Source organism: Oryctolagus cuniculus, chromosome 17 (assembly GCF_964237555.1).
Source record: "Oryctolagus cuniculus chromosome 17, mOryCun1.1, whole genome shotgun sequence".
Taxonomy (NCBI): Eukaryota; Metazoa; Chordata; class Mammalia; order Lagomorpha; family Leporidae; genus Oryctolagus; species Oryctolagus cuniculus.
The window spans coordinates 59,996,019-60,023,765 of NC_091448.1; the positions used below are offsets into that span (position 1 = coordinate 59,996,019).

Consider the following 27,747-nt stretch of genomic DNA (forward strand, 5'->3'; position numbering starts at 1 on the left):
TACAGAACTACTGCTGGCACTTTGATATCTAACGCTGAGTCCTTGTACTTGGATGATCTTGAATCAACATATTCTAAAATGCTAGGCTCCTCTTAATTGTACTGTCTTGTAACTGGCATTTTCATTTAATTTTTTATGGGCATATGAGGAAATATGTTACATAGCTACAACAAATGGAACAAAATAATTACCCTGGACCAAGTTTTTCTGTGATCTTAGGTCATGTTTTCATGGAACAGAATCAGTGAATGCCAATGAAACCACATGAATCTGATCATGGATTTGCTCTGCTCACAAACCGAGTAGGGGGTAGGTGTTGTGGTGCAGCAGGTTAAGCCTGCTTGGGATGCCTGCATCCCACAGCGGAATCCCAGGTTGGGTCCTGGACTCTCCACTTCCGATCCAGCTTCCCACTGCTGTGCCATGGAGGCAGCAAATGACGGTGGAAGAATGCAGGTTCCTGCCACCCACACAGGAGACCTGGACTTGAGTTTCTGATGCCTAATTTCAGTTTGGACCAGGCCCAGCTGCTGCAGGCCATTTAGGGAATCAAACAGTGGATGGATATTATTGATCTCTGTATCTGCCTTTCAAATAAGTAAACAAACCTTAAAAAAAAAGTGGAACTTTATTTCTTCCCTAGAGAAAATAAGGTTAAGAATAATGTTGATGTTATTACAATTGCTTCCTAATTTTCACTTCTGAATTAATTGCTCATGTCTAGAAATACAAATGGTCTTGGTATTAAAAGAAGAATGTGGCTCATTCTCTATATCGCATCACTATTCAGTGTAAAAATAAACTTTATAATAGGAATTACTTTGCTCTGTCCAGTAAGAGCTCCTTTGGGGGCAGGGGAGAGAATGCTTTCACAGTATACTGGGGCCCAGTTATCTGGACCAGCATCTGTTTCCTCCCAGGGCGCACAACAGCAGGAAGCTGGATGGGAAGCGGAGGATCTGGTACCTCAGTCAGGCACTCTGACGTGAGGTGTGGCTGTCCCAAACCATGACTGAACCACAACGTAGGCCAAAAGCCTGCCCCTTATCCCAAGCCGAAGATCATCTCAAGGTCTTCTAACTTAATAGTCTCTCTGCCGAGGCCAAGAAAACTGATGCCAAACACCCACCCTAATTTATTTCCTGAAATATAAACAGCATGGGAAAAAAAAGAAGCCTGAAAGGCATGCTATACATGAAAGCTAACAGGTGTGTTAATAGTTCAAAAGTGACTTCCTCCATGGCTACACTTGTTTTCAGACCTTGTGTGGATTTCCTCAAAGCATGTCCCACACTTCACTGAGCTGTATGCATTTGCTGGTCTCTGTGGTTCCGTTCAGTAATTACGGAGCCTGTATCACCTGCCAGGTGCCCTTCTAGGCACCCGAGGATTCAGCAGGGAACAAAACAGATGAAGAGTCTATCCCTTTTGACAGGGAAGACAAACACTAGCTGCACCTGAAGAGAAACAAACTTCCAGCGGTAATGCAAACAGAGGCCGACAATGCACACACCTCCACTTTCCAGGGCGACGAAGGAAAGGAGAAAGGGATAGGGACACACAACAGAGGCGACTGTTTTAGCTGGGCCAGGCCCCCAAGAGGGAGCCATCTTTCCGTGGAGACCGGAATGGAGGAAGGGAGCTGGCTATGGAAAGACCTGGTGAACAGTCTCGCCAGAGGAATACTCAATACACGGGCCTTGAGGTGATCTGGAGAGTGGGACAGGCACAAACAGCAAAAAAAAAAAAAAAAAAAAAAAGAAAAGAAGAAAAGAAAAGAAAGCAAAAGTGTGACAGTGGGGTGAGCAAGGGGGAGAGCATCAAGGAACGACGCGCAAGTCGGAGGACCCAGAGCAGGGGCAGCCTTCGGCCCATGCGGGGTTCTGGATTTACTCCACGGGGGAAGCAACAGCTCAGGCTCTAGAAAGGGCTCTGATGCATGGCGAACAGATTACGTGAGCAAGTAAAAGAAAGAAAGCAGGAAAACACGGGGAGAGATTACTAGGGGCATCCACGCAAAAACCAACAGCCTGGACCAATCTGGCAGGGCAGGGGTGAAACGAGGTCTGATACGAACACATGTTGATAATCAATCCAATGTAACTTGCTGCTGAATCAGATATGAGGAATGTGGAAGAAGCCATGGACGATCAATTAGGTTCTTGGCCAAAGCAGCTGGGCGACTGTTGGTGCCACTTACTAAACTGCCAACCAATGGTGGAGACCACGGTCATTTTGAGCATGTCACGTCGTCAGGCGGACACTGTATCCATCAGTGAGGTTCAGGTGCGAGTTGGGGCTGACGGTGTGGAACTCAAGGATATCTCCTAGGATATGAGGCAGTGAGAAACCAAGAGGAGGGCTGAAGACATCCTAGGGCCGGCCAACATGCAGAATTTGGTAAGGGGGCAGGGAGAAACCAGTGAGGTGAGGTGCACCAGAAGCCAGCTGTACAGTGGTCCAGCAGGAACAGCGTTCAGCTGATGCTAAGGAGTAAGTTAAGGACTGAGACACATCATTGGCTTTGGCGACTATGTTAATGGTGGCTTCAGGGGAGTGATGGAGAGGAAAAACTGTTGTTCAGGACACACTCAGAAGACAGACAACCTTTCCCCATGAACCACCTTGGGCTCGCAGAGTTGACCGCTACATCCCTAGCACCTTGCTGCCTTCGGGCATCGGGCAGGTGTGAAACGAGTTATTGTGTGCATGTCAGCTGTGACCAGCCCCAGTCCCCCAGTGGTCAAGAGCTCCTGCCGTGCCATTCCATCCCTGTCCTCCATAGTGAGTGAGGATGCACTGCAAGACCCGAGCTAGTTCTTGCCTCCTTCCCCACTGACTGTGTATCTGGGGCCAAGACTGGCAGTTGAGATGAGAAAGGCCTTCCCTTTCTGCTCCCCAGTTTCCCAGAGGTTATGTAGTTAACAGATAAATTATGAACGCGTCACCAAGTGGGCTAACCAAAACACAACACACAACACAACGGTGGGCAAGTCATTTAATCAAAACACCTAATTCTAACCCCTCTGCTTATACATCACTCAGGGATCTTTCCTTTGTGGTGAAAAGGCAACACCCAGGAAAGAGGCAGGCCTCCTACCTGACATGATGTCTTCTGCCAGCTCCTTTTCTTTCTCGATCTTGTCCTCTAGGGTTGAGATGCAGAATTCATAGCCAGCAAGAGCAAATTCCTGTCTGTAAGGCAGAGGTCAACTGTTGGCCATTTCCTTTTTCTCAGACTCCTCTGTTACCCTGGTTTTTCCAACACTGGTCTGCGCATTATCAGGGAAGGCAGTGCAAAATGGACGGAGGGAATTTTGCTTAAAGTCTCTAATGAGCGTGCACCTGTGGCTTCTTAGGGTTAAGTCGTCCACTTGCTATAACATAAAAAGCGGGGAAAGCTGCCCTGACCTTGATAACCGGCAGATCCAGCAGCCTGCACCACCAGGCGGCCTCAAGCGAGTCCTTTCCCTGACGTGCGAGCCCGCAGCTCCGGCCAGCCTGCGCTGACAGCTCCTGCCGGCAGCCCCTTCTGTGCGGCTTCAGTTGCACCACACTTCTTCCAAGCTGCAGGTCTTCGATAAAAAGCTTTCTCTGCACAAATGCAACTCCTAGCCAGAAGGCATTCAAGGGCCCTCAGTGAGCTGGACAGGACCGAGGACAGGCACACTGACTGCTGGGGGAACCTGAAAGTCCCCTCTCCCTCAGGGTGCTCGGCTTTGCTCTTCCATTTGGGTCTCGGTCCAGTGCTTTGCTGGGGGAGAACTGATGACCCCACTGTGCTACCACGTTCCCCTTCTTTCCTCCCACCCAAACTCTGGTAGGAGGGGCCCTTTCAAGACAGGACACACAGGCAGCGGGAGCCCCGTCAGAGCCAGGGGGTCTACAAACAACTCCCCTCTTAACTCCTATCAGCATTTCCAAGCCTCGGGATCTGGCTGTGTCTTGTCTGGTCTCACGTTCCTCTTAATAAAAAAATGAGACAGAAAGCATCTGGCTCAGTGGTTAAGACACTGCTTGGGAGCCCACATCCCGAGTGGGGAATCCTAGTTCCAGCCCTGGCTCTGCTCTGATGGGGCTTCCTGCCAGTGCACATCGTCTCTACGGGATCTACAAGCAATGCCTCCAGGAAGGGGCCACAGGGACACGCCCACAGCAACCCTCTCACCACCTAACTTTGCACCTGACTTCCTCTCTTGCTGACAGTCACCCAGCAGAGTGACTTCTTCAAAAACAAGAGATCTTCATGAAAAAAAGTATTATGAAAAAAACTACACATTGGCCGGCGCCGCGGCTCACTAGGCTAATCCTCCGCCTAGCGGCGCCGGCACACCGGGTTCTAGTCCCGGTTGGGGCGCCAGATTCTGTCCCGGTTGCCCCTCTTCCAGGCCAGCTCTCTGCTGTGGCCAGGGAGTGCAGTGGAGGATGGCCCAGGTGCTTGGGCCCTGCGCCCCATGGGAGACCAGGAAAAGCACCTGGTTCCTGGCTCCTGCCATCGGATCAGCGCGGTGCGGCGGCCATTGGAGGGTGAACCAACGGCAAAGGAAGACCTTTCTCTCTGTCTCTCTCTCTCACTGTCCACTCTGCCTGTCAAAAAAATTAAAAAAAAAAAAATTAAAAAAAAAAAAAGAAAAAAACTACACATGATTTCAAGATAATCTTAGGTTCTGCCTCTAACTTCCCTTCCTGCTGCAAGGACTTGGTTAGCTTTATCATGGGGCAGCCAGAGGCGTGAGGGCTGTGTGCTCCACTCAACAGGCTAATAGAAAACAGCAGAGGCAAAAATAGGAAAAAAACTGAAGACTGCCAAGATGAGGCATGGGGCACGCTGGAACTGACATCCAAGTTTTTGGAGCTCCAGATGCTGTGTAGGCAAATGAAGATTACATAACACCTCAGGGTCAGTCTCCTGCCTGTGGCCCTGCTCCCCCGGCTGCTGCCACACTAAATTCAGGCTCTACTTACTTATTCTGTGCAGCATAGATACTGGCCAGCTTCAGGGAGATTTCAATTATTGCGTTGTCTTCCTGTTGAGAGGAAAAGAAATTAAGGGAATTCATGACAAAAACTCCCTCACAGGGGATGGTCAGTGCTGCAGCTCACTAGGCTAATCCTCTGCCTGCGGCGCCGGCACACCGGGTTCCAGTCCCGGTTGGGGCTCCAGATTCTGTTCCAGTTGCCCCTCTCCCAGGCCAGCTCTCTGCTATGGCCCAGGAATGCAGTGGAGAGTGGCCCAAGTGCTTGGGCCCTGCGCCCACATGGGAGACCAGGAGAAGTACCTGGCTCCTGGCTTCGGATCAGCGCAGTACGCCGGCCGCAGAGGCCATTGGAGGGTGAGCCAACGGTAAAGGAAGACCTTTCTCTCTGTCTCTCTCTGTCTACTCTGCCTGCCAAAACAAAAACAAAAACAAAACAAACAAACAAAAAACACAACTCCCTCACGGGCTATTTCAGATCAACTCCTAGCCTGACTTCGACCTCAAAGCCATATTCTGTTCTTTTAGAGGAATTCCCTAACTGAATTCCTGAACAACTGTGCTCATGTACTAGGGAAAGACTGGTAGCTTTTATACATGCAGGGGGAAAAATAAATCCACCTTTGCTGGCCAAAGTGTGTGCTGAGAGCTGAGAGTTTTCTAGAAGCAAGACTACTTTGAAAACCGCTCAGTGAAGAGCCAATACGAGGTAACGTTCTTACCTGCTTCATGCCCCCTCCAAGCAGGTAGCTCATTGTTGCTTTAAAAAGCTGTTCCGCCTAAAAGCACAAGGAAAAGATTTTTTTTTTACTTGGCCTCTACTACCTGCATAACCTGGGAGTCTAGGTCCCAGTCAGGTGCGCATCCCTTAAGACATGGACATACACTGACACACAGAGAGAAGCGTCCCCATGAAAGGAAAACAGACCAAAATTCCAGGACCCTACGTGCTCCATGCACCTTAAACTTCCCTATGACGACTCAAGGCCAGCTTCAGGGATGCACCTCTCATCTAACCTACTGCAGCATCAGTCTCTGAACAGTGACTCTTGTCTTTTTAACGCAGAGAATCCCCTCAATTTTTAGCAGATCGCTCTCCCTTGCAGCTAGGTGTGGTCAAATGATGAAGTTTCCGCCATGAGATAGACACACAAAGAATGTGGACAACTTCTAAATCATTTCTCAAGGGACAGCTGCTGGCCCTCTTTCCTGGCTCCCTTCCTCCTGGCTGGTGGTGACCACCTCACCTACACAGATGAGGATATATCTCAGAAGCGACCTGAGAGCCTTCAGGGCTTGGCCTACCTCTGGACTGCTGCATTATAAAGAAATACACCTTCATTCTACTCGGGTCCCTGTATTTTGTGGCCTCACTGTTCCAGCAGCTTAGCCTACAGCCCTTCAACCACAGTTCCCTTGAGGCCAGTCCTGCACAGATTCAACATGTTGTCACAAAGTGATTTACTTACGTTTTCAAGTTGACCCCGAATAAATGCTAAGTTGGCCATCTGAAAGCAAATTACAAATTGTTTTTCAGTTGAGAACACTGTGTTCTTACTTAATTGCAAAGCCATTAAGTAAAAGGTTTTCACTCTCTACATCAGGGGTGGGGATCGTCCGTGAAATCATATGGCAACTGCAGGCAGGCCTCAGAACTCAATAAATCTATAGCAGGCTCATTTTTAAGTTGTTAATTTTGTATGGCCTGGGGAATGTTATAAATATCCAATGGCCCCTGGAACAAAAAAGGTTCCCCACCCCTGCTCGGAATAAATAAAATATGTCACCAATTAATCAGCCAGAAGCACAGTACAGCAATGGCTGTAGCACAGTGGGTAAAGCCACTTTCTGCAGTGCCGGCTTCCCATATGGGCACCGGTTCGAGTCCCGGCTGCTCCACTTCTGATCCAGCTCTCTGCTATGGCCTGGGAAGGTAGTAGACGATGGCCCAAGTCTTTGGGCTCCTGCACCCACAAGGGAGACCTGGAAGAAGCTCCTGGCTCCTGGCTTCACATAGGCGCAGCTCTGGCTGTTGCAGCCAATTGGGAAGTAAACCAGCGGGTGTAAGACCTCTCTCTCTGCCTCTGTTTCTCTGTGTAAGTGTGAGTTTCAAGTAAAATAAATAAATCTTAAAAAAAAAAAAAAAGTGAATTCTGGGGTGGACGTTGTGGGGCAGCAGGTTAAGCCACCAACTTGTGAAGCCAGCCTCCCGTACCAGAGTGCCAGTTAAGAGTCCTGGCTGCTCCGCTTCCAATCCAGCTGCCTGCTAATGTGCCTGGGAAAGCGGTGGAAGATGGGCCAAGCCCTTGGGCTGCTGCCACCATGTGGGAGACCCGGATAGGAGTTCCGGGCTTCTGGCTTCAGCCATTTGGGAGTGAACCAGCAGATGGAAGATCTCTGTCCCTCCCTCTTCACTTTGCCTTTCAAATACATAAATCCTTTTTTTTTTTTTTTTTTTTTTTTTTTTTAACAGGCAGAGTGGACAGTGAGATAGAGAGACAAAGAGAAAGGTCTTCCTTTGCCGTTGGTTCACCCTCCAATGGCCGCCGCGGCCGGTGCACCGTGCTGATCCGATGGCAGGAGCCAGGTACTTCTCCTGGTCTCCCATGGGGTGCAGGGCCCAAGTACTTCGGCCATCCTCCACTGCACTCCCTGGCCACAGCAGGGAGCTGGCCTGGAAGAGGGGCAACCGGGACAGAATTCGGCACCCCGACCAGGACTAGAACCCGGTGTGCCGGCGCCGCAAGGCAGAGGATTAGCCTAGTGAGCCGCGGCACCGGCCCTCCTTTTTATTTTTTTTAAAGTGAGTACTTTGTTGCATATATTTTGCTGATAACCAAATCTAAGTCCATCCAGGACGGAAGAAACAAATGATAATGATATCTGTTTCTTTTTTGGTCTGGAATTGAGATATCTTATAAGTAACAATATAGCATCTTTTTAAAACAAACCACATGAAAAACTTAGTTGAAAAAAATAAATGAGCTTTAGGACATCTTGCAGGTCAGCAACATAAACCCAGAACAACCCTTCCCTTTCATCCACTTTGCACATCAGCAGCTGGGACTGGACACAAAGTTACCAGGTCGTAAGTGTAAGTGATGGCCTTCTTGTTATCGCTCTGATAGGCGAGGCGAAGAGCATCGTGCAGCATCTTCTCGGCCTCTTCTGGCTCATCCTTCATGATACTCAGCTGCAGACAGGAGATAAAATAAATAAATACATAAAATAACAGCGAAATCCAAAGAGAGCAGACGCCGGAGCTACCAGACAGAGGCGGACACGCAGCGTTTCCCAATACGCAGAAGCGAGCCGTCTGTCTGTTCACCAGGTACGTACTGAATTCCTACAGGCACCACGCGTTGCGTCTGCGGAGGGGACGGGCAGGTGGGCCTCCTGCGTGGCTAGGGTGGCCACACGACAACGTTTTGGGCAACAGATGAGAGGGAAAGGAGTGATGGGGGGGGGGTTCTCCTCTAATGGGAGTCAGGGACGCTTTCTAAGGAAGCGACAGCTAACTGAGCTAAGATGGATGAGTCAACCAAACAAAGAACTGGGGGGAAGAAGGACCCACGGAGAAACGAGAGAGCAGCACAGCACGGCCCCTCTGGGCTGGAGAGGATGGTTCTGGGGAAGGGAGACAGAGGGCTACTGCCCCACGGGTGGGCAAGGTGGGAGGCTTGGCTCACATAGGGTCTTAGGGGCCACTGCGAGGTGACTGGACTTTCTCATGAACGCAGTGGGATGCCACTCAGGTTTTCAGGCAGGAAGGTAACACCCAATTGACGTAAATATGCTAAGAAATCTTTCTGTCTACTGGAGACTGGATGGCGGGAGCCAGGGTTGGTGACAACCAGGGCGAGAGCGAGGAGGGCAGATGGCAGAACAATTTCATTTTGGATTTGGGGGCTGCACTGTTGAGTGTACTGGGAGGCAACACACAAGGTACACTGAGGTTTCTAAGCTGAGATACTGAAGGTAGTAAGGGCGGTGGAAGCAGGTGTCGGGGTGGCACCTGGGGTCCAGAGTTCAGCCTGGAGGAGACAGCAGGTGGGTAACACACAGAGTGCACGGTGTTGGCACTGAGCTGGAATCCAGCCCAAGAAAGAGAACAGATAACCGGGGTGTGTGTCGGGGGAGCAGAGGGCACGGAGGAAAAGGAGGAATGTACAGAAAGAAGAGGATCAGACTTCGGATCCTACCCGGCCCGTCTACAGGGCGCTACAGTATAACCGGAGCTCCCGAACACTGTGGACGGCGTGCGTGGACGGAGACACGCCCGGTGGGGGACGCCATCCTCCGCTGTCCGCACCTGGACGGATTCCCACCCCCCCACCACCCGCGCCCAGCCCCGTCCGATCCCCGGGCCTCCCTCCGCCCTCGCGCAGAGCGCAAGGTGCACCCCGCTCGCCCGCGCTCCCGGCCCGGCCCGGCCTCACCTTGGCCCGCTTCAGCAGCCGGATGATCTCGGCCTCGGCCTCGTCCGCCGCGTCCTCGGCGGCGGCCGCGCCGTCCGCTCCCCGCTGCTGCTGCTCCTGCTCCTCCGGCTCGGAGGACCTCGAGAACCAGGACAGCGCTGCGGGAAGGGGCTCTGAGGTCAGCGGGCCCGGCCCGCGCCCCTGTCCCCGCCCGGCCGGCCCCGCCCGGCCCGCGCCCCTCACCTGCCAGCAGCGGCAGCAGGCCCGGGCCCCCGCCGTGCGGCGGCGCGGCTCGGGAGGGCGCCGCCGGAACGCCGGGCCCCGCGCCTCCTGCGGGCCCCGGGAGCAGGCGAGGGAAGCCGGCGCGGCACCGCCGCCCCGCGGCCCGCAGGAGGCCTCGGCCCAGCGTCCGGCTGAGGAGCCGGTACATGCTCCCGCCGCGTCCTCTGCGCACTGCAGGCCCGGCGGCCCCGGACGCCCCGCCCCCTGCGCCGAACCCTCGCCGGATTGGCCGGGCCGTGACGTGACGGGCGTGAGGGCGTCCTCGGGGCTGTCCGCATGCGCGGTGACGCACGCCGACGTCACTTCGCCGGGCGCTTCCCCCTCATTCCCCAGCTCTCGCCCCTCCTCGGTGGCGGGAATTTTGTCGTGGGCGCTGGTCCGAGGGAGGCGCAAACCCTCCAGGCCATGGCTGTCGCGTTGCCTGGCGTCGTGGAGGAGCTCCTGAGCGAGATGGCCGCGGCCGTGCGGGAGAGCGCGCGAAGTACGGGCCGGAGGGCGTGTGTGGCGGCTTCGCGGGCCGCGGGCGGGACACAGTGCGGGGCTGGGAGGCGGGCGACGGGGCCGGGGGGTCCCTGGGCCGGGGGGTCCCTGGGCCGGGGGGGTCCCGGGGCCGGGGGGTCCCTGGGCCGGGGGCTGGGACGGACAGAAGCTTAAGGACGCGTTATGGAAAGATGAGTATCTTGAGTTCCTAAGTTGACCACGTTTGCCTTTGCTGTCAAGTTCTGATGGCGAGTTTAATCAATCATGGGTTCAAAAAATAAAGTATTTTTCGGGCCACGGTGGACGGAACGCGCAGGCAGCTGCTGGCGTCCGCGATGCTGTGCAGCGCCTTTCCTTGTCTGGCCAGCAGAGGGCGCTCTGCACCCGCTCACCGGCGTCCCCGCGTCTTCTAAGATGATGCCAATCGGTCACCTACACACGCGGGCTTTTGTTCACAGAAGCTGTGCACTTGGGGAGGGGTTTGAGTTACTGTGTCTTCTTAAAGGACTGAGGGAAGTAAGGCAACTTTTGGTCTTTGCAGTCCAAAGTAACACGCTTCAAAGATGACGCCAGCTGGGTACAGACCTCTGGGTGGGTGGGGGGAAAACACGGTTGTGAGCGCCTAGCAGTGACTCTAAGATTTGGTGGCCTGGGGCGTTTGGAATGCTTTGGCTTCACGAGCCTTGCCTTGTCACGAGGGAGTAATCCGTGCGCTGACCGCCGTGGGGGCCCGATAGGTAGGTACGAGTGACACAGCCGTGACTCAGACACGCAGCCGCTGCCTTTGATGCGAGTTTATTTTCGGCAGGACTCTTCTGCGCACTTCAGGATCTTTGTGCAACCCCGGGCTAAGCCACATTCTTCCGTGGTAGCTGTTTTTAGTGCGGGTTTCCAAGTTTACATTTTGTGTGTGATGATGTCCAAGCTAGTCACAGATGAGCAATGTGGGAAAGTAGGATGGACTTCTCCTTTCTTGTGTAACTTCTTAGTGTCCCCTGGAGTTGTAACTGTCCTGGCTTATGTGTGCTTTCCAATGTTCCCAGACTTAGCCCTAATTCAGTATCAGCCTCTTTTTTTTTTTTTTAAGATTTATTTATTTATTTGAAAGAGTTACACAGAGAGCGAGCGAGTGAGAGGTCTTCCATATGCTGGTTCACTCCCCAATTGGCAGCCAACGGCTAGAGCTGAGCTGATTTAAAGCCAGGAGCCAGGAGCTTCCTCCCAGCCTCCCACGTGGGAGCACAGGCCCAAGCACTTGGGCCATCTTCCACTGCTTTCCCAGGCCATAGCAGAGAGCTGGATGGGAAGTGGAGCAGCCGGGACTCGAACCGGCGTCCATATGGGATGCCGGCACTGCAGGCCGTGGCTTCACCCGCCACGCCACAGCGCTGGCCCCCAGCCTCAGCCTCTTCACAAATGCTCTAAGTCTCTGCTCAAGATGTTCACACAAATGAAGTGTGTGTGTGTGTGTGTGTGTGTGTGTTTATCAATTTCATTTTCCTCTTCTGACTGCCTCCTAGGGACTGTCTGATCGGTTGGCTTCTCCTTTCACTGTTACTACTGTGGGAATTCTCAAGCTGTTTGGGGCCTGTTTCGTGGTTTCCTACTTTAACGAATGGCATGCACGGCTCTAGTAGCTTTCTGAACAAGAGGGCGTAAGATGTACTGTTTCAGAGTTCACATGCCTGCAAAGTTCCTTTTCTGCCCTCACACTTAATTGATGCTTCGACCAGGTATTAAATTGTATGTTGGAAATCCTTCTCCAGCTGTCTGACAGCACCGCCCCACGACCTCTGGTTTCCAGTGTTACTCCTGATTTTCTTATGTGAACTGTATTATTCTCTGGAAGTTTGAGCTACAGTCATCCTCTAGTTTCTGTGGGGGATTGGTCCCAGAACTTCCGCTGGCAAAGGTTAATCTGCATACATCCTTCCATGCGTTTTAAATCATCCCTAGATTACTTACAACACCCAGTGTAATCTAAATGCGATGCCAACAGAGTGTTTTACTCCATTGTTTAACGAATGACAAGGGGGAAAAAAAAGTTCGGACATATTTAGTGCAGGTGTGATTTTTTTTTTTTTTTTTTTTCAAATAGTTTCCATCGGTAGTTCATTGAATCAACATATGTGAAACCCATGGGTGTGGAGGGCGGGCTATATAACCCAGCATTGCAAATTTTCTGATTGTTTCATTCTGTTCTTTCACTCCACCAAGTGGGCATGCAGCGGACCCTCTCATGTCCTGAAGTTCTGGGAAGTGTTCTTGAATTCTTTCACGGATGAATTCCCCCTGTCTGTTTCTGAGTGTCTTCTATTTGTCCTACCGAATGACATGACACCCCTGTTTCATCTTGCTCTCTCGACTTCCTGGAAATTTTCTTCCATTTTGCCTTCTAGATTTTTCTGTTGTTTTTTTTTTTTTTTTTAATTTCTGCTGTCATGTTTTTAAATTGACAGCTTTTATTCCTGAAGGCTCCTTTACTGACTTGTTTTTTTTCTCCGATGATATTAATGGCACATGTATGAAATTCTCTCATCTGCAGTTCTCCCTCTGATTAGCGGTCTTCTGTTTGCTGGGTCCTGTCTTTTGTTGTCTCACAGTCCTTACTGTCCAGTCATGTTTCGGAGTGGAATACTAAAGAATGGGAACTTGGGGCCGGTGCTGTGGCATAGCGGGTAAAGCTGCCGCCTGCAGTGCCGGCATCCCATATGGGCACTGGTTCGAGTCCAGGCTCCTCCACGTCCGATCCAGCTCTCTGCTGTGGCCTTGGAAAGCAGTGGAAGATGGCCTAAGTCCTTGGGCCCCTGCACGTGGGAGACCCGGAAGAAGCTCCTAGCTCCTGGCTTCAGATCGGTGCAGCTCCAGCTGTTGCGGCCAATTGGGGAGTGAACCAGCAGATGAAAGACCTCTCTCTCTCTCCCTCTTCTCTCTCTGTAACTCTTTCATATAAATAATAAAATCTTAAAAAGATGGGAAGTTAGGTGGCAGACACCTAGCTGGCGGAGTTACCCTCACTGTGGTTGCTCTGACCAAGCTGTGTAGTTGGGGCAACCCTTCCAGGGTGCTTCCTCTTGGGTTGCTCAGATTCCGCAGTGACGACTTTCAGTCTCCGTCTTAGAGGGTGAAGGCCTGATTCCTTGTATTACAGGAGCTGCGTTGGGGAAGGGAGCAGGAGGCCCCTTCCCCACTTTCCAGTGTGATACTTACATCCTCTGTGCCTGTTTCCCCTAGTCCAGATACCTGTGTTTGAAACTCTGTAGCTTAGTCTTTTGCCGGAGAGAAGGAGAGGCAGTAGAGCTAAAGGGGAACTGGGGTCCCACAGCTTCCTAAACTTATTTCCACAGAGTCTTACCTTAGTGTCCTTGCTCTGTCCCACCCCAAGACCTATCTTGGTACCACCAATTTGTGAGAGTGTTTTGGGGGTGGATGGGAAGGGGCAGTAACTCTGGAGTGTGAATCAGGTACTTGACTCCCACTGCTGGCCTAGGATGCTGTCTTCTCAAGGCTTGTAAACTAGCTTTTACACTTCTGTCAGCGTTCACTGTATCTTAACGATTATTTCTCTTTCTCATCCTTAGGAGGTTATGCTTTTTTAAGAAAAATCCTTTAATTATTGTTTCGTAGTGTTTGGAAAAAGAATAGAATTAGATGCATAGGCTCAGTTCAACCCCTCTCCGGAAGTCTTTCAGGCTATTATGCTTTTTAATATTTCTCTTTATGGTCACCAGTTTAACCTAATTACTTTTTTTTCCCATTCCTGTTTTATAGTTCCTGATGAACATCTTTTATCGTAAGTACAGATCCTATTGTGTTTGAATTTTTTTTTTAACCATTAATGTATTGGGTCATTTTTAAAAGATGCATCTGTTTGCTTGTTTGTTTATTTGAAAGGCAAACAGAAAGAGCGGGAAAGACAGAGAAAGAGAGGCCATCCATCTGCTGGCTTACTCCCCAAATGCCTGCAACAGCTGAGGCTAAGCCAGTCTGAAACAGGAGCCAGGAACTCTATCCGGGTCTCCTCTGTGGGTGCCAGCGACTGAAGTATTTGAACCTCATCTGCTGCCTCCCAAGCCCATTAGCAGGAAGCGGGATCAGAAGTGGAATGGGCGGGACTCCAACCAGGCACACAGATGCTGGATTAACCACTACACCAAACTCCCACCTCCAGTGACTACTTTACAAACAAAGTGGGTTGGGCCTGGCGCCGTGGCTCATTTGGCTAATCCTCCACCTGCAGCGCCGGCATCCCATATGGGCTCTGGTTCTAGTCCCGGTTACTCCTCTTCCAGTCCAGCTCTGTGCTGTGGCCCGGGAGGGCAGCGGAGGATGGCCCAAGTGCTTGGGCCCCTGCACCAGCATGGGAGACCGGGAGGAATCACCTGGCTCCTGGCTTCGGATTGACGCAGCACCAGCTGCAGCAGCCACTTTGGGGGTGAACCAACAGAAGGAAGACTTTCTCTTTCTCTCTCTCACTGTAACTCTGTCAAATAAATAAATTTTAAAAATATGTTTTAAAAAAATGGGTAAATAGTGGAAACATGCAGAAAGCAAAAATTTGGGAGAATGATAATTTTGACTCATGACTATAAGAATACAAATTAATAATAAGAATGTTTCATCTATAAAACCAGCAAACACAGGAAAGGTGTTGGCAAGAATATTGGGAAAGAGACAACTGATACCTAACTGGTAGGAATGTAAATTCAAAGGCAATCAGATAATAGGAGCTTTGGGAGTGGTCATATATATTCATAGGGATTTTACAGTGAGCATTTTCATCCAGTATTACCTATGATAGCCACAAAACAAAACAAAAAAAATCTAGAAACAAACTATTCCAAAATAATAGTGTTTGGAGAGAATAAAAGTGATTCATCTTCACACCATTCTGTATTTCATGCATTGAAGAGGTGTTCACAATAGGTTGTAAAGAACATAAAAAGTGAAAAAGATTCTTAGTTATGGGAGCAGCACTGTGGCTTAGGAGTTAAGCCACCACTTGTGACATCCATATAAGTGCTTGTTCAAGTCCTGGCTACTCCACTGCCAATCCAGCTCCCTGCTAATGTGTCTGGAAAAGCAGCAGAAAATGGCCTAAGTGTTTGGGCCCCTGCACTCAAGTGGGAGACCAGGAAGAAGCTCCCAGCTCCTGGCTTCAGCCTGGCCCAGCCCCAGCTGTTGTGGTCACCTGGGGAATGAACCAGTGGACAGAAGATTTCTCTTAGGGTAACTATGCCTTTCAAATAAATAAACAAAAATTTTAAAAAAGGAAATTCTTAGTTAACTGTTATTATCTCTGATTGGTAAGACTGTCACCCAATTTTATTTCTTTAGTTCTTTGTAGACTGACTATAAAAATTTCAAAGGTGTTCTTTCCCATTCCTTCAGTAGTTTATCGCACACAAGTTTGTTGGGAAATGAAGTTATTAAGTTGAACATTTTGAAAGCCTTACTAGTGGCTATCTTCTTAATCTATGTCAAGCCACATGAGTTCTTTAAAACATCAGCTTTTTGGTTTTAGCTCAGTCTAGTTAGCTGCTTTTCAGTTTATAAAAATAACATTTATTCATTTAAAAAAAAAAAACAAAAACCTTTGTTGCTTGGGGGCCGGTGCTGTGGCACAGTGGGTTAAAGCCATGGCCTGTGGTGCTGCCATCCCATGTGGGCGCTGGTTCAAGTCTCAGCTGCTCCACTTCCAATCCAGTTCCCTGCTAATGCACCTGGGAAAGCAGCAGAAGATGACCCAAGTGCTTGGACCCCTGCACCCATGTAGGACACTCAGAAGAAGCTCCTGGCTCTTGGGAATGAACCAACAGATGGAAGATCTCTCTCCTTCTCTCACTCTACCTTAAAATAAATAAATAAATCTTTAAAAAACTTTCTTGAAAAATAAAAACAATGCATCAACAATCATAGCACCTAGTCCTAATCGGTCTTAAATTTGCTTTGGTGCTTTCTTCTCTTTTAAACTTAATTTTGAATTAATTGTAGACTTTCTTAAAAAAACTAACATGATTGGTAGTTGCTAAGTGTATAATTATACCCCCAACCTTTCTCATCTAACATTGTATCATAAGAATTTTCCCATATACCAGTTTTTTTCCCTGAAATAACTTCACAGCTGGATGTCCTTATTACTAATCAAAAAGTACAAATTTAACATCCAGACATGAAAATCTCCGAGTAATACTGTACTGGTGAGGACATGGAGAAAACCTAACTTGTGCAGTGCTGGTGGAATGCCACTTCCACTTTAGAAAGCTGTTGCCAGCACTTATTAAAGGTGACAAATGTGCATTTCTAACACTAAGCACTTATTTTAGTTAGAAAACCAAGATTTTTCATATATGTGTAGCAGGGGACACGTACAGTGATAACTGAGCATTAGTTATAATAGTATAAAATGGAAACAGTTGGAATGTCTATCAAGAGGTGCTTAATGAATAAAACTGTACATATAATGGGCTATTATTCAGAAATATATACAACAACATGCATTGTCTTTTTTTTTTTTTTTTAAGATTTATTTATTTAGTTGAAGGGCAGAGTTTGAGAGAAGGAGAGAGAGTTCTCCTTCTTTCCGGTAGTGAGTTTGCTGCACTTTCTGGCCCCCCTCTAGATTCTGACCTCCGTTTCCCCACCAATGTCTCGGGTTATTGAGCTCACCTCCCCTTCCAGCGCTGATGTGTGGACTCGGAGCCCTGGACGTCCCAAATCTCCCCGCTGTTGTCTGTGTGGCATGCACTCCCCTTCGAGCACTGGCGCGCAGACCCTGCGGCTTCCGCGGCTCGGCTTCCACGCGGTGGGCGACCTTGTTCTCCCAGTAGGTCCTCCGATTCACAGCCACTCGATCCAGAAGGGTTTCCTCTGCAATATTTTCCTGGTTCTTTTTTCTGAGGCTACCGTAACTCCCCTTTTATTAAACTAAATTTTCCCGGACTATCGGTGCGCGCCCTCACTATTCCGCCATCTTGGCTCCGCCCCCGAGAGTTCTCCCATCCACTGGTTCACTCCCCAAATGGCCAGGGCTGGGCCAGGCTAAAGTCAGGAGCCAGGAACATCATCCAGGTGTCCCACATGGGTGCAGGGACCCAAGCACTTGGGCCACCTTCAACTGCTTTCCTAGGCCAATAGTAGGGAGCTGGATTTTAAGTGGAGCAGCCAGAACTCAAACCGGCCCCCATATGGGATGCTGACACTGCAGGCAATGGCTTTACCTGCTATGCCACAGCACTGGCCCACGCATCATCTTAAAACATACACTGAATTAAAAAAAAATGCAAATTGCTGAAAGAAGACTACAATATACTTTGTATTCAAAATTTATAAAATTTCATGTGTGTGTATAAGGAGACTTCAAAAAGTTTGTGGAAAATGAAATTAAAACATACTGTTTTAGGGGTATGCATTTGGCCTAGCAGTTAAAACACATGCCATATCGGAGTGCCTGGGTCAATTCCTGGCTCTGCCTCCAGACTCCAGTTCCTGCCAACAGATCCTGGGAGGTAGCAGGTAATGATGGGTCAAGTAATTGCGTTCCTGCCACACACATGAGACCTGAACTTGGCCCCAGCCATTGTGGGCACTGGGAATGAACCAGCAGCGATGGTGGTTCTCTCACCCTCTTCCTACCTCTCAAATACTTTTTTTTTTTTAGAGATAGTGCACATTTTCCTCAAACTTTTTGAAGTCACATCATATATGCATATACATGCACATACATACAAATGCAGATGTTCTGTGCATGTTGAAATATAAGAACATTAACCAGAAGGAAACCAACAAATGCATGTGGTTGCCTCAGGGAAAAAGGAAAGCCAGGAGAAATACACTACAAAGAAGTATGAAGAGGACCTTACCTTGAATAGTTTATTCCTTTTATTTAAAAGGGTAAGATCTGAAGTAAATGAACAAGTTGTTAACATTTATTAATTCTGGGGAGTGAGTCTTTAGTTTTTGCTTCATTATTTATTTTGTTTCCAATTTAAAATTATTATTTTTTAAAGATTTATTTATTTATTTGAAAGTCAGAGTTACACAGAGAGAGGAGAGACAGAGAGGTCTTCCATCTGCTGGTTCACTCCCCAGTTGGCGCAACAGGCGGAGCTGTGCCAATATGAAGCCAGGAGCCAGGAGCTTCTTCCGGGTCTCCCACATGGGTGCAGGGGCCCAAGGACTTGGGCCATCTTCTACTGCTTTCCCAAGCCATAGCAGATAGCTGGATTGGAAATGGAGCAGCCTGGACTCGAACCAGCGCCCATATGGGATGCCAGCACTTCAGGCCAGGGCTTTAACCTGCTGCGCTGCAGCGCCGGCCCCTTAAAATTATTTTTTTAAAAGCCACTGAGAATGGTTACCTTTTGGGTTGTGTTACTAAGGTGACCTTGAGAACCAGGCGTTCTGAATTAGCCTTTCCTTTTACCAGGCTGAAGTTTATCTTTGGTGCATCAGCAGTGCAGGCTTTGGACCTGGTGGATCGACATTCCGTCACCTTAATCTCGTCACCCAGTGGAAGGCGTGCTTACCAGGTAGGCGTCTAGAAGTGGGCTGATTCAACAGAATGTTCCCATGACCTCTACGGCAGCTGGTGACCAGCTATAAACAGGTCCTGGACTATGGACAAGCTTTTTACCCAGCATAGTAAAGTTCACTTACTGCTCTTGTTTTAAATTTACAAGTGTGTATATTAATGGTATACCACATATTTTGATATATGTATACCTTGTAGAATGACTAAATGAAGCTAATTAATATCCATTACCTCACATACCAGTGAGAACACTTAAGTTCTTAGAAATTTTCAAGTACGTACCACACTGTTACTGACCGTAGTTGCCATGGAGGTACATCTGTAGGTCTCCTGAGCTCCGCATTTCCTGCTAACTGAAATCCCTCCCCCTGACTGACTCTCCCCATTCTCCCCCAGCCCGTGGTAAACGTATTTTGCTTCTGTGAGTTGAGCTTCTTCAGGTGCCACACGTAAGTGGTGGAAGTCAGTGGTCTAACGTCTTAATGGAGTGTGGTCTACTTTTCCTTTCCTGTTTGGTGGCTGTGGCACAGACCCCCACCCCAACTCTCCGCCCAGCCCCAGATTTGACATTTTCACCCGGTTCTGTCTCTCTTGCTTACAACAAAAGCCAGAATGCGTTTTGAGATCCTTCCCCATGCTCAGATTCACCTCTCAGAAAGGATCTTTCCAAACGGTTGCCAGGAAGTACTAACAGGAATCAAACTGCTGGACTCAGGCCAGTTCCTGGAGTCTCACTCTTGCCCTCTTGGGACTTGGCAATAGAAGCAGGTGGATCTGTGAAGTAAATAGTTTCTTACCGGACTCTGAATTCCTTTTGTGTCTGACCAGAAACCCAGCAAAGCATTTATTTTGTAGGGAACTGAAATGCAGAAACGTAAAATCAGCAGTCCCATCTGGCTCCTCACACAGCCGCTCTGTGTCATCTGAGCCTTGAATGAAGACTGTGTCTAAACAGTGGCCAGCTCTGGCCGCCCGCGCCTGCTGAGCCACAGGAGACAGTAAGCGCAGCTGGGCTGGAGGGAAGGGACTGCTCATGAACTGAACCAGGAAACCATTGGCAGGAGTGGCTAGCGCTTGTGTCTCGCGTGGAAGCTAAAAGAATCATCCGTCAGCTCTTGTGTGGAATCCAGGCCTTGCTGAAAGGAGATTTTTCCGTGTCTGGATTCTGCTTTATCTACAGTGAACCTGTCAGGGCTGGGGCCGTGCGAATTACTTCTTAGGCAGTGAATGGCTTCAGCGGAACTTGGGCAATCAGATGCCTTTGCTTCTTGAATGGACTTGCCCTCCCGCATTGCTGCCCAACTTCATTGACCGGCGAAGTCTTCATGCATTTCTTCATTAAGGAGAATGGAGTAATGAGTGTCGGTGCTGCAGTTAAAACTCACAGATGGCATTTTCCTGTCAAGAGAGACCCACCCACCACTTAGAGATTAGTAATGGAGTCATAACTTATCGTTTAGACCTGGGCGGGTGTTTGTCTTCTTTCCTGCTGTCTTGATTTTTACGTAGCTAAAATGCCCGAAACTACAGGGGCCTTCAGATTTTCCCTGTGGCTTTAGTCTTGAGTTCTTGGGCTCTTAACGTAAACACTTGACCTGGGCAAGCAGACATCTAGTTGCTCTCTAGCTCCGTGGTCTAGCTTTTAGTTAAAATTTCAAAAACCTTGTTTGGAATATTTTAATTATTGTTGACTTTTGTTCCCATCGGCGGTCCCTGTGACTTGTTTTTGTCGTGGGCATCCTGTATTACATTACATTGCTTTATTAGTCATAAAATGCTAACTGCCTAGAGTTGTGGCCGTCCGTTTGGACTTTGAGTTAAAATGAGACTGTTGAAACCTTACACACCCTCAAATTAACCTTAATGGTTGCATTGTACAGTAATTTAGTAAGAACCTGGCTGGATTCTGGGACACTGGCTGGATACGCTAGTGTGTCCATGGATCTGTCTACCCCATAGGTCAGCCCCAGCATTCCTGCTGTCTTTCAGAGACGACACATACTTAGTCTACAGCCACCGTGACGGTGCCGTCCCCGGAGTCCCTTTCTGTCATCTTTTCAGGTTCATGGAGGGGAGGGGGCGCCTCAGTCAGGAGAGGCTAGGCCGGGGGGGAAAGGCTGACAGAAACAGGCTGCACGTCTCTCCTGCGCGGTCACCAGGAGGCAGCTGCCGCCCCGCCCGGAACGCCTGCGCTCAGGGGCCCACCTGCGCAGCAGCCTGAGACGGGGCAGACCTCCCCGCACAGGACAGGGCTCCACGCCTGCTCATTTTGATCATCTCTGCCTCGCTACTCACATCTGCTGGCCAACACAGCCCGCGGCCAGCCCGTGTTTCCCTAGACCAGGAAGGCAGAGGCGGGCGCCTAACATGGGCAGTGACAGATAGCACAGCGCACTGCTGCCAGGTATCTTACAAGGCTTGGCGCGGTCAGAGAACAAAGCCATATCCCAGAAGGGACGATCGTCCAGGCGCGGGACGTCCTGGGAACCCGACTGCTCCCAGGGAGGACCTGCAAGGGCATTCCTACCAAGACACAGTCTAAGTAGCCTCTTTCCTGTGTGTCTCTTTAAAAAGAGGGGGGGGGGCACTCTCCTGGGGGTGAACATTCCAGACTGAGAGAGAGAACCAGGAGCGGGTCCTGGGAGGGGAGGTTGCTTCTCCACTGAGGGATGAAGAGACTGAACCTGAACCAGCCTGTGCCTCTGGTCAATTCCCAGTTCCAGACGTTTCCAGGACGGTTGGGCTCACTGGTTGTCCGCTGCTGGACAAGGAAGAAGCGAGCTCTCTGTGGTGAAGCGAGCTCTCTGTGGTGTGTGCCACCTCGGCGACTGAACAGGCCACCCAGTCTCCAAGGCGCAGCTTAGGAAGCGTCAGGCCAGGGAACCTCTCTGTAGGATCACTGCCCCTTCCTAAGTCACCAAGGAGCGTCCTGCCGGACCGGGAGCCCCACAGAAGGAACCAGTGAGAGCTCCAAGTCAGCATGGGGCCCAGAGGTTGTGCCGGCCTCGGGGTGAGTCTGGAGAGGAGAGACGGGGGAGGTAAGCGGGGAGGGGTAGGCTCTCGGTGCTGACTCAGACCCAGGAATGCCGTCACTGCCGGGAGCCTGCTGGTCTCCTCAGGACTGCACAGGAAGCCGTCTTCTGGTGTTCTCCCCTAGTTTGCTCTCTGGAAACTGCGGACATTGCTCCACCGATACTCACTGGCAAGTGACACGGCCGTAACCTGGCAGGGCCTTGCGTAGGAAATCCAGGAGATGTGGCGCGTCAATGCCCAATTTGTACTGGGACTGGAATTCTTCCGGGGAGGCATCTTCTTACCCAGCGGGTGTCCCTTTCTGCTCATCCAGCAACCCCAAGGCTTCTGCTGACTTGTCAGAGCGCGTGGCCAGAGGGCTCCGTCATGTGAGCCACTGAGCCCGGGACAGGACCCTGCCCAAGCCTGCTGATTCTTCTCTGGCTGAGGCTTGCCTTGGCGGCTGCTTTATTCTCTGTAGGGGAGAAAAAGGAGGGAATCCCCGGGTGCCGACATAATTCCACAGACAACTCCCCCTCCCCCCAACACACACACACACACACACACACACAGGTCTTAGCTTTTTCGTTTGGATTGCCGTCCTAGGGCCTGAACCCCCACTCGCTCTGTGGCAGGTTCCTGAACAGCAGTTCACTGTAAAGTAACCCTCAGGAAGTTTCTGCTTCCCTTGCTCACTAATAATCAGCTCCCACTCCAGTCTGGAGTCAGCTCTAAGAACGAAGCCGCCAGCAGACATTTCTCAGCACTCGCTCAGCCGACTGAACCAATCTGTGCAGTCGTGACCTTCCAGACGCACCTCACCTTCCCTGGACCCCTCCTTTGTGCCCCTCCGATGGCCACCAAGCCCGGCTGTCCCTCAGCTGGCCTCTCCCCGGCCCCCGTGTCTCCGTCCTGCGGGCTGAGGCAGCAGACGTGGGCTCATCTCCTCGCCTGAGACCTGCTGCACCCTGGGCGGCCGAGTCATCCCCTAGGCAGAGTTCTTGGTTTCATCCACTCTTCCCCGCTTCCCAAATGCTCTCCACGAGCCTTCTCCCACTTTCATTCCCCGAGATCTGTCTCACTCCTGCCCCATCTCTCACCTCGTTTCACCCTCTCTTTAGGTAAATGCAGGCGGCTTTGGAAATTGGCACTGGAATACCAAAGGTTGAGAAAGCGCACAGTGAAATGGAGATGTTGGAAGCGTCCAGTCAGCCCACTGGGCGCTGTCACTGTGCAAGGAACAAGCTGGCTCGGGAGACTGTTCCATCGCGCTGGATGAGGCCCTGGAGGGCAGAGCGCTGAGAGAAGAGGGGAGAGGACTTTCCCTTTCTTCCCACGGCTGAGTCACGACGTCGATCATGAAGGGGAAGAAGTGGCCCCGTCCAGGCCCTGATGACCTCTGCCTTCTCCTTCTAGGTACTGGGAAGCTCTGGGAAAACATACACCTGTTTGGCCTCTTGTCATTACTGCTCATGCCCTGCATTTGCCTTCTCGGTTCTACGGAAGAGTGACAGCCTACTGGTGAGGAGGGGGAGGGCTCTTACCATCTGCAGGCCAATCAGGAGACAGTCTGATAGCCCTTGTGTCATGGTCTAAAAGTTGTACAAAATGGGAATTTCAGTGCATGTTGCAACACATAGTTTTTATTACCCTTAACTTCAGTTAATCATCTCAGGATGTAACCGCCGAAAATGTAATGTCATCTTTAGAACCACATCAGGTTCCTGTTTGTTTCATGTAAGAGGTCACGGATTAAACGCAGGGGAGAACAAGGTAATCACAGAGGCTGGCCTCTGTGATGTGCAACAGAAATAGGAACTTGATGATGGCCACGGTGCCTGTCCCCAACTCCAGCCATGAGGTGCGTCCTCTACCATGCCTGAGACAGCCTTCCACACAGGGTAAGAGTGCCTTCGCCTGTCCCATAAGCCTTTGCAAATTTTGTCAAAGCTCTGAGCATGGCGTAGGGCCAGGACATACTGCTTATTCCAAGAAGAAAGGCACTGAGGCTGGTGCTCTGGCGTAGCAGGTAAAGGTGCTGCCTGCAACATCAGCATCCTATCGGCACTGGTTCAAGTCCCGGCTGCACCTCTTCCAATCCAGCTTTCTGCTTATGGCCTGGGAAGGCAGTGGAGGGTGGCCTAGGTGCTTGGATCCCTACGCCCACATGGAAGAAGCTCCTGCCTTTGAGTTGGCCCAACTCCAGGCTTCATGGCCATTTGGGGAGTGAACCAGCAGATGGAAGACCTCTCTCTAACTCTGCCTTTCAAATAAGTAGATAAATCTTTAAAAAAAGGCACTATCTTTTTAAGATTTATTTTATTTATTTGAAAGACAGAGTTAAGAGAGAGGCAGAGAGAGAGAAAGAGAGGTCTTCCATCTGCTGGTTCACTCCCAGATGGCCACAACAGCCAGAGCTGTGCCAATCCAAAGCCAGGAGCTACTTCCAGGTCTCCCATTTGGGTGCAGGGTCCCAAGGACTTGGGCCATCTTCTACTGCCTTCCCAGGCCATACAGAAAGCCGAATCAGAAGTGGAGCAGCTGGGACTATAACTGGTGCCAATATGGGATGCCGGTGCTTCGGGCCAGGGCACTGTCCTTCTAAGAGCTGGTAGCTACTTTTTTGATAAAAGATTTTATTTATGGGGGCCAGCTCTGTGGTGTAGTAGGTAAAGCTGCCACTTGCAGTGCTGGCATCCCATATGGCTGCTGGTTCAAGTCCTGGCTGCTGCACTTCCAATCCAGCTCCCTGCTAATGTGCCTGGGAAAGCAGTAGAAGATGGCCCAAGTGCTTGGGCCCCTGCACCCGTGTTGGACACCTGGATGAAGCTCTGGTTCCTCGCTTTGGCCTGGCCCATCTCTGGCCATTTCAGCATCTGGGGAGTGAACAGCTGATGGAAGATGCTCTCTACCTCTGCCTCTCCTTCTCTGTAATTCTTTCACATAAATCTTAAAAAAAAAAAAAAAGTTTATTTGAATTAGAGATTTTCCACCCACTGATTCACTCCCCAAATGGCTGCAGTGGCTGGGACTGGGCCACACTGAAGTCAGGATCTTGGACTCCATCCAGGTCTCCCACGTGGGTGCAGGGGCCCGAGGACTTGGGCCATCTTCTGCTGCTTTCCCAGACACATTAGCAGGGAGCTGGATTGGAAGTGGAGCAGCCCCGAACTCCCAACTGGCAGGTAGCTACTTTGTAAATTTTGTCAAAGGGGAAAAAAATACTGGTGTCCACCCATTCTTCCCCTTTTCCTTATACTATGAACTTTTTTCTTAAGATTTATTTATTTATTTGAAAGTCAGGGTTATACAGAGAAGGAGGGTCAGAGAGAGGGAGGTCCTCCATCCACTGGTTCACTCCCCAAATGGCCACAATGGACTGAGCTGCGCCAATCCGAAGCCAGGAGCCAGGATCTTCCTCCTGGTCTCCCACGTGGGTGCAGGGGCCCAAGCACTTGGGCCATCCTCCACTGCTTTCCCAGGCCAGAGACGGCCTGGGAAATCAGCAGAGAGCTGGATCAGAAGTAGAGCAGCCGAGACTCGAACTGCTGCCTATATGGGATGCCGGAACTGCAGGCAGCAGCTTTACCTGCTAAGCCACAGTGCTGGCCACACCATTAACTTCTTAAACATCTCAGGAAGTGGGAGGCGAGTTGGACAATGTGTCCTTCAGAGGCCACATTCGTAGCTGCTGTGCCATAAGTTTATTTCACCCTAATATAGGATTTTGCCAGGGCCCCTTCAGGATCTAACGCTGTGTCCTGTGACTAGGATCCAGCAGTCACAGGTGGGGTGGTTAAGGGGGTAGCAGACTAGCCTCTGCGGACATGGCTGTCCTCGCAGGGTCACTGTCAGATGGAATGAAAGGCACTGCACCGCAGGGTTCCTCCAGCGACGGTTGGTGGCTGCTCCTGAGGGCAAGGCAGGAAGAAACAAGACCTAGGACTATGATGTGGAGCCCACCTGCCTGGCCCAAAGCAGAAGGCAGTCAGTCTGTCCTCTGGCGGCCAGGGAGACACACCTGTCGCCTCTTCCCGTCTGCAGGCTGCAGGCAGGGAGTGGAAGGCCCGGTAACGCGTGTGTCCCCGACAGGCAGGTGCCTGCTCCTCACAGGTCTGTATGTTCTGTCTTCCAGTGCAAGCATCTCTTGGCAATTTATCTTAGTCAGGTGATGGGGACCTGTCAGGAGTTGAGTGTCTCTGACAAGCAACTCACTGACATCTTGTTGATGGAGAAGAAACAAGAAGCCTCAGAAGTAGCGACTGAACATCAGTACCTTTAATAACGGAAGCGCCACTGAGAAATGCGTTTACCACGTCAGGACTCGCATGGGAGAGGTGACAGGACACGGATCTTCCCGAAGCTTCTTGTCGCCGTTCAGTCCCTCACGGACCACAGGCCAGGCTGTGGGTCAGCGCCATGGGCAGGGAGAGGGTGTGTATGGCTAGAAGCCCTAACAGTCTTGGCAGGAAAAACCTGAACCATCTTCTGAGCCCCTTGGGTAAAAAGTGACCCTGGATGGAATCAAGCATTGTAGACTCAAATAAAGCCCAATATTGCATCCACCATTCGATTCTTGAGTGACTGAATTACTAATTTTTTACAGATTGGATTGGTAGCCCAAAGTGAGTCAGGTGAGGTTTAAATTGGTAAGTGTTCATGTCGGCACTGTGGTGAAGAAAGTTAAGCCTCTGCCCACAGTACCAGCATGTTATGTGGGTGCCAGTTCAAGTCCCGGCTGCTCCACTTCCAATCCAGCTCCCTCCTTATCTGCCTGGGAAAGCAGCAGCAGATGGCCCAAGCCCCTGGGCCCCTGCACTAGCGTGGGAGACCCGATGAACCTCCTGGTCTCAGCCTGCCCAGCCCTGGACGTTGCGGCCACTTAGGGAGAGAAGCAGTGGATGGAAGACTACTCTCTGTCTCTCTCCTTTCTCTGTATGTCTGCCTTTCAAATAAATAATCTTTTAAAAAATTAATATTGCTGATTCTTTTCTTGGATCCAGAAAATTATTCTGCAGCAGTAAGACATGAGAACTAAGCAGCAGCAAGTATGGAAAGGCTCCAGGGTTCCTAGAGTGAGTAAGCCTCAGGTCTGGGGTGTTGGCGCCAAGCAGTGTAAATGGGCTGCAGGCTCAGTGAGGTCATGCCTAGAACAAAGCAAGAGCTGGTTTGCCCTGCAGGCGTTTTTGACTTTATAACAGGACAAATTAAGGAGCAGACCAAAAATCATGTCCTGGAAAGAAGCTCCAGATACTCCTAGAAATTTCCAGTCTGAAGAAGAAAAGATGGTGCCGGCACTGTGGCAAAGTGGGTAAAAGCTGCCACCTGCAGTGCCAGCATCCCATGTGGGCGCTGGCTCAAGTCCCAGCTGCTCCACTTCCACTTCAGCTCTCTGCTGTGGCCTAGGAAAGCAGTAGAAGATGGCTCAAGTCCTTGGGCACCTTCACCCACATGGGAGACCTGGAGGAAGCTCCTTGCTTGCTTTGGATTGGCACAGCTCCAGCGATTACAGCCATCTAGGGGGGTGAACCAGCGGAAGACCTCTCTCTCTGCCTCTCTGTACTCTGCCTTTCAAATAAGTAAATCTTTAAAAAAAAAAAAAAAAAAGGAAGAAAAGACAAGGTAACGTTAGAAAGGGGAGAGAGGAGATACCACTGGACCCCAAGAGAACACTGAGAGACGAAGCTAGAAACAACTCAGGTTTCAGCAGAGAACCAGAACTTCTTACCAGGAAAGCTGTCCACAGCCAGGAGAGCCCCCTGGAGGGGGGGTTCCTAAGTCTGCAGTGTTCCAGCAGGGACAAACAGGAAATAGATGGCCTACAGCCTAGGCAGCCCCACTCGTGTCCCCAAACAGGAGGTGCTGGTGCGTGGAGGCTGAGGGAGAAGCCAAGGCCACAGATGGCACCTATCGAGACCTTCTGCTCCGTGGGGAACTTGGACTGAGCATAAATTTATTTCCTGAAAAAGCAGCTGCAGGGCCGGCGCCGCGGCTCACTAGGCTAATCCTCCGCCTAGCAGCGCTGGCACACCGGGTTCTAGTCCCG

General features: G+C 50.5%; 2 protein-coding genes across 11 annotated transcripts in view; one reads left to right on the plus strand and one right to left on the minus strand.

Annotated features, from left to right (window-relative positions):
- The window catches only part of TTC19 (tetratricopeptide repeat domain 19), a 34,851-nt gene extending 24,986 nt beyond the window's left edge, over positions 1–9,865 (minus strand). For 2 of the 6 annotated variants that reach the window (XR_007911203.2, XM_051824455.2), the window contains exons 1-7: positions 9,638–9,857; positions 9,416–9,552; positions 8,059–8,169; positions 6,446–6,484; positions 5,699–5,755; positions 4,966–5,027; positions 3,101–3,195 (exon numbers count right to left, since the gene is read on the minus strand). Coding sequence is in view for 3 of the 6 variants with exons in the window: in XM_051824455.2 (XP_051680415.1) it covers positions 3,101–3,195; positions 4,966–5,027; positions 5,699–5,755; positions 6,446–6,484; positions 8,059–8,169; positions 9,416–9,552; positions 9,638–9,824 (688 nt within the window). In the remaining 3 variants the exon portion in view is untranslated. Of the gene's footprint in view, positions 1–3,100; positions 3,196–4,965; positions 5,028–5,698; positions 5,756–6,445; positions 6,485–8,058; positions 8,170–9,415; positions 9,553–9,637 lie in introns of all 6 variants that reach the window. The other 4 variants (XR_007911205.2, XR_007911204.2, XM_051824456.1 and 1 more) reach the window with 3 other exon arrangements.
- A 70-nt stretch (positions 9,866–9,935) lies between these two features.
- Positions 9,936–26,267, plus strand: ZSWIM7 (zinc finger SWIM-type containing 7). Of its 5 annotated transcripts, none has more exons than XR_007911215.2 (6): positions 9,943–10,157; positions 13,928–13,949; positions 18,585–18,687; positions 21,407–21,699; positions 22,823–23,222; positions 25,837–26,267. XR_007911215.2 is itself a non-coding variant. In XM_051824468.2 (6 exons), exons 1-6 carry the CDS (start codon positions 9,953–9,955, stop codon positions 25,863–25,865), a joined length of 579 nt encoding a protein of 192 aa, XP_051680428.1. In that variant the 5' UTR covers positions 9,946–9,952; the 3' UTR covers positions 25,866–26,267. The 5 variants fall into 5 exon arrangements, 2 of the variants coding, with proteins under 2 accessions (XP_002718998.2, XP_051680428.1); XR_007911216.2 differs by having other exon boundaries at positions 22,823–23,117; XR_011383682.1 differs by having other exon boundaries at positions 23,118–23,222.
- The last annotated feature ends 1,480 nt before the right edge of the window (positions 26,268–27,747 follow it).

Bases quoted from the DNA above. Each gene is read 5' to 3' on its own strand.
- ZSWIM7 (XM_002718952.5), top strand. From the start codon at position 9,953: ATGCGCGGTGACGCACGCCGACGTCACTTCGCCGGGCGCTTCCCCCTC. The intron at 13,950-18,584 runs GTAAGTACAGAT...TCCTTTTACCAG, and splicing joins CCTGATGAACATCTTTTATC to GCTGAAGTTTATCTTTGGTG. The intron at 18,688-23,117 runs GTAGGCGTCTAG...TTCTCCTTCTAG, and splicing joins GTGGAAGGCGTGCTTACCAG to GTACTGGGAAGCTCTGGGAA.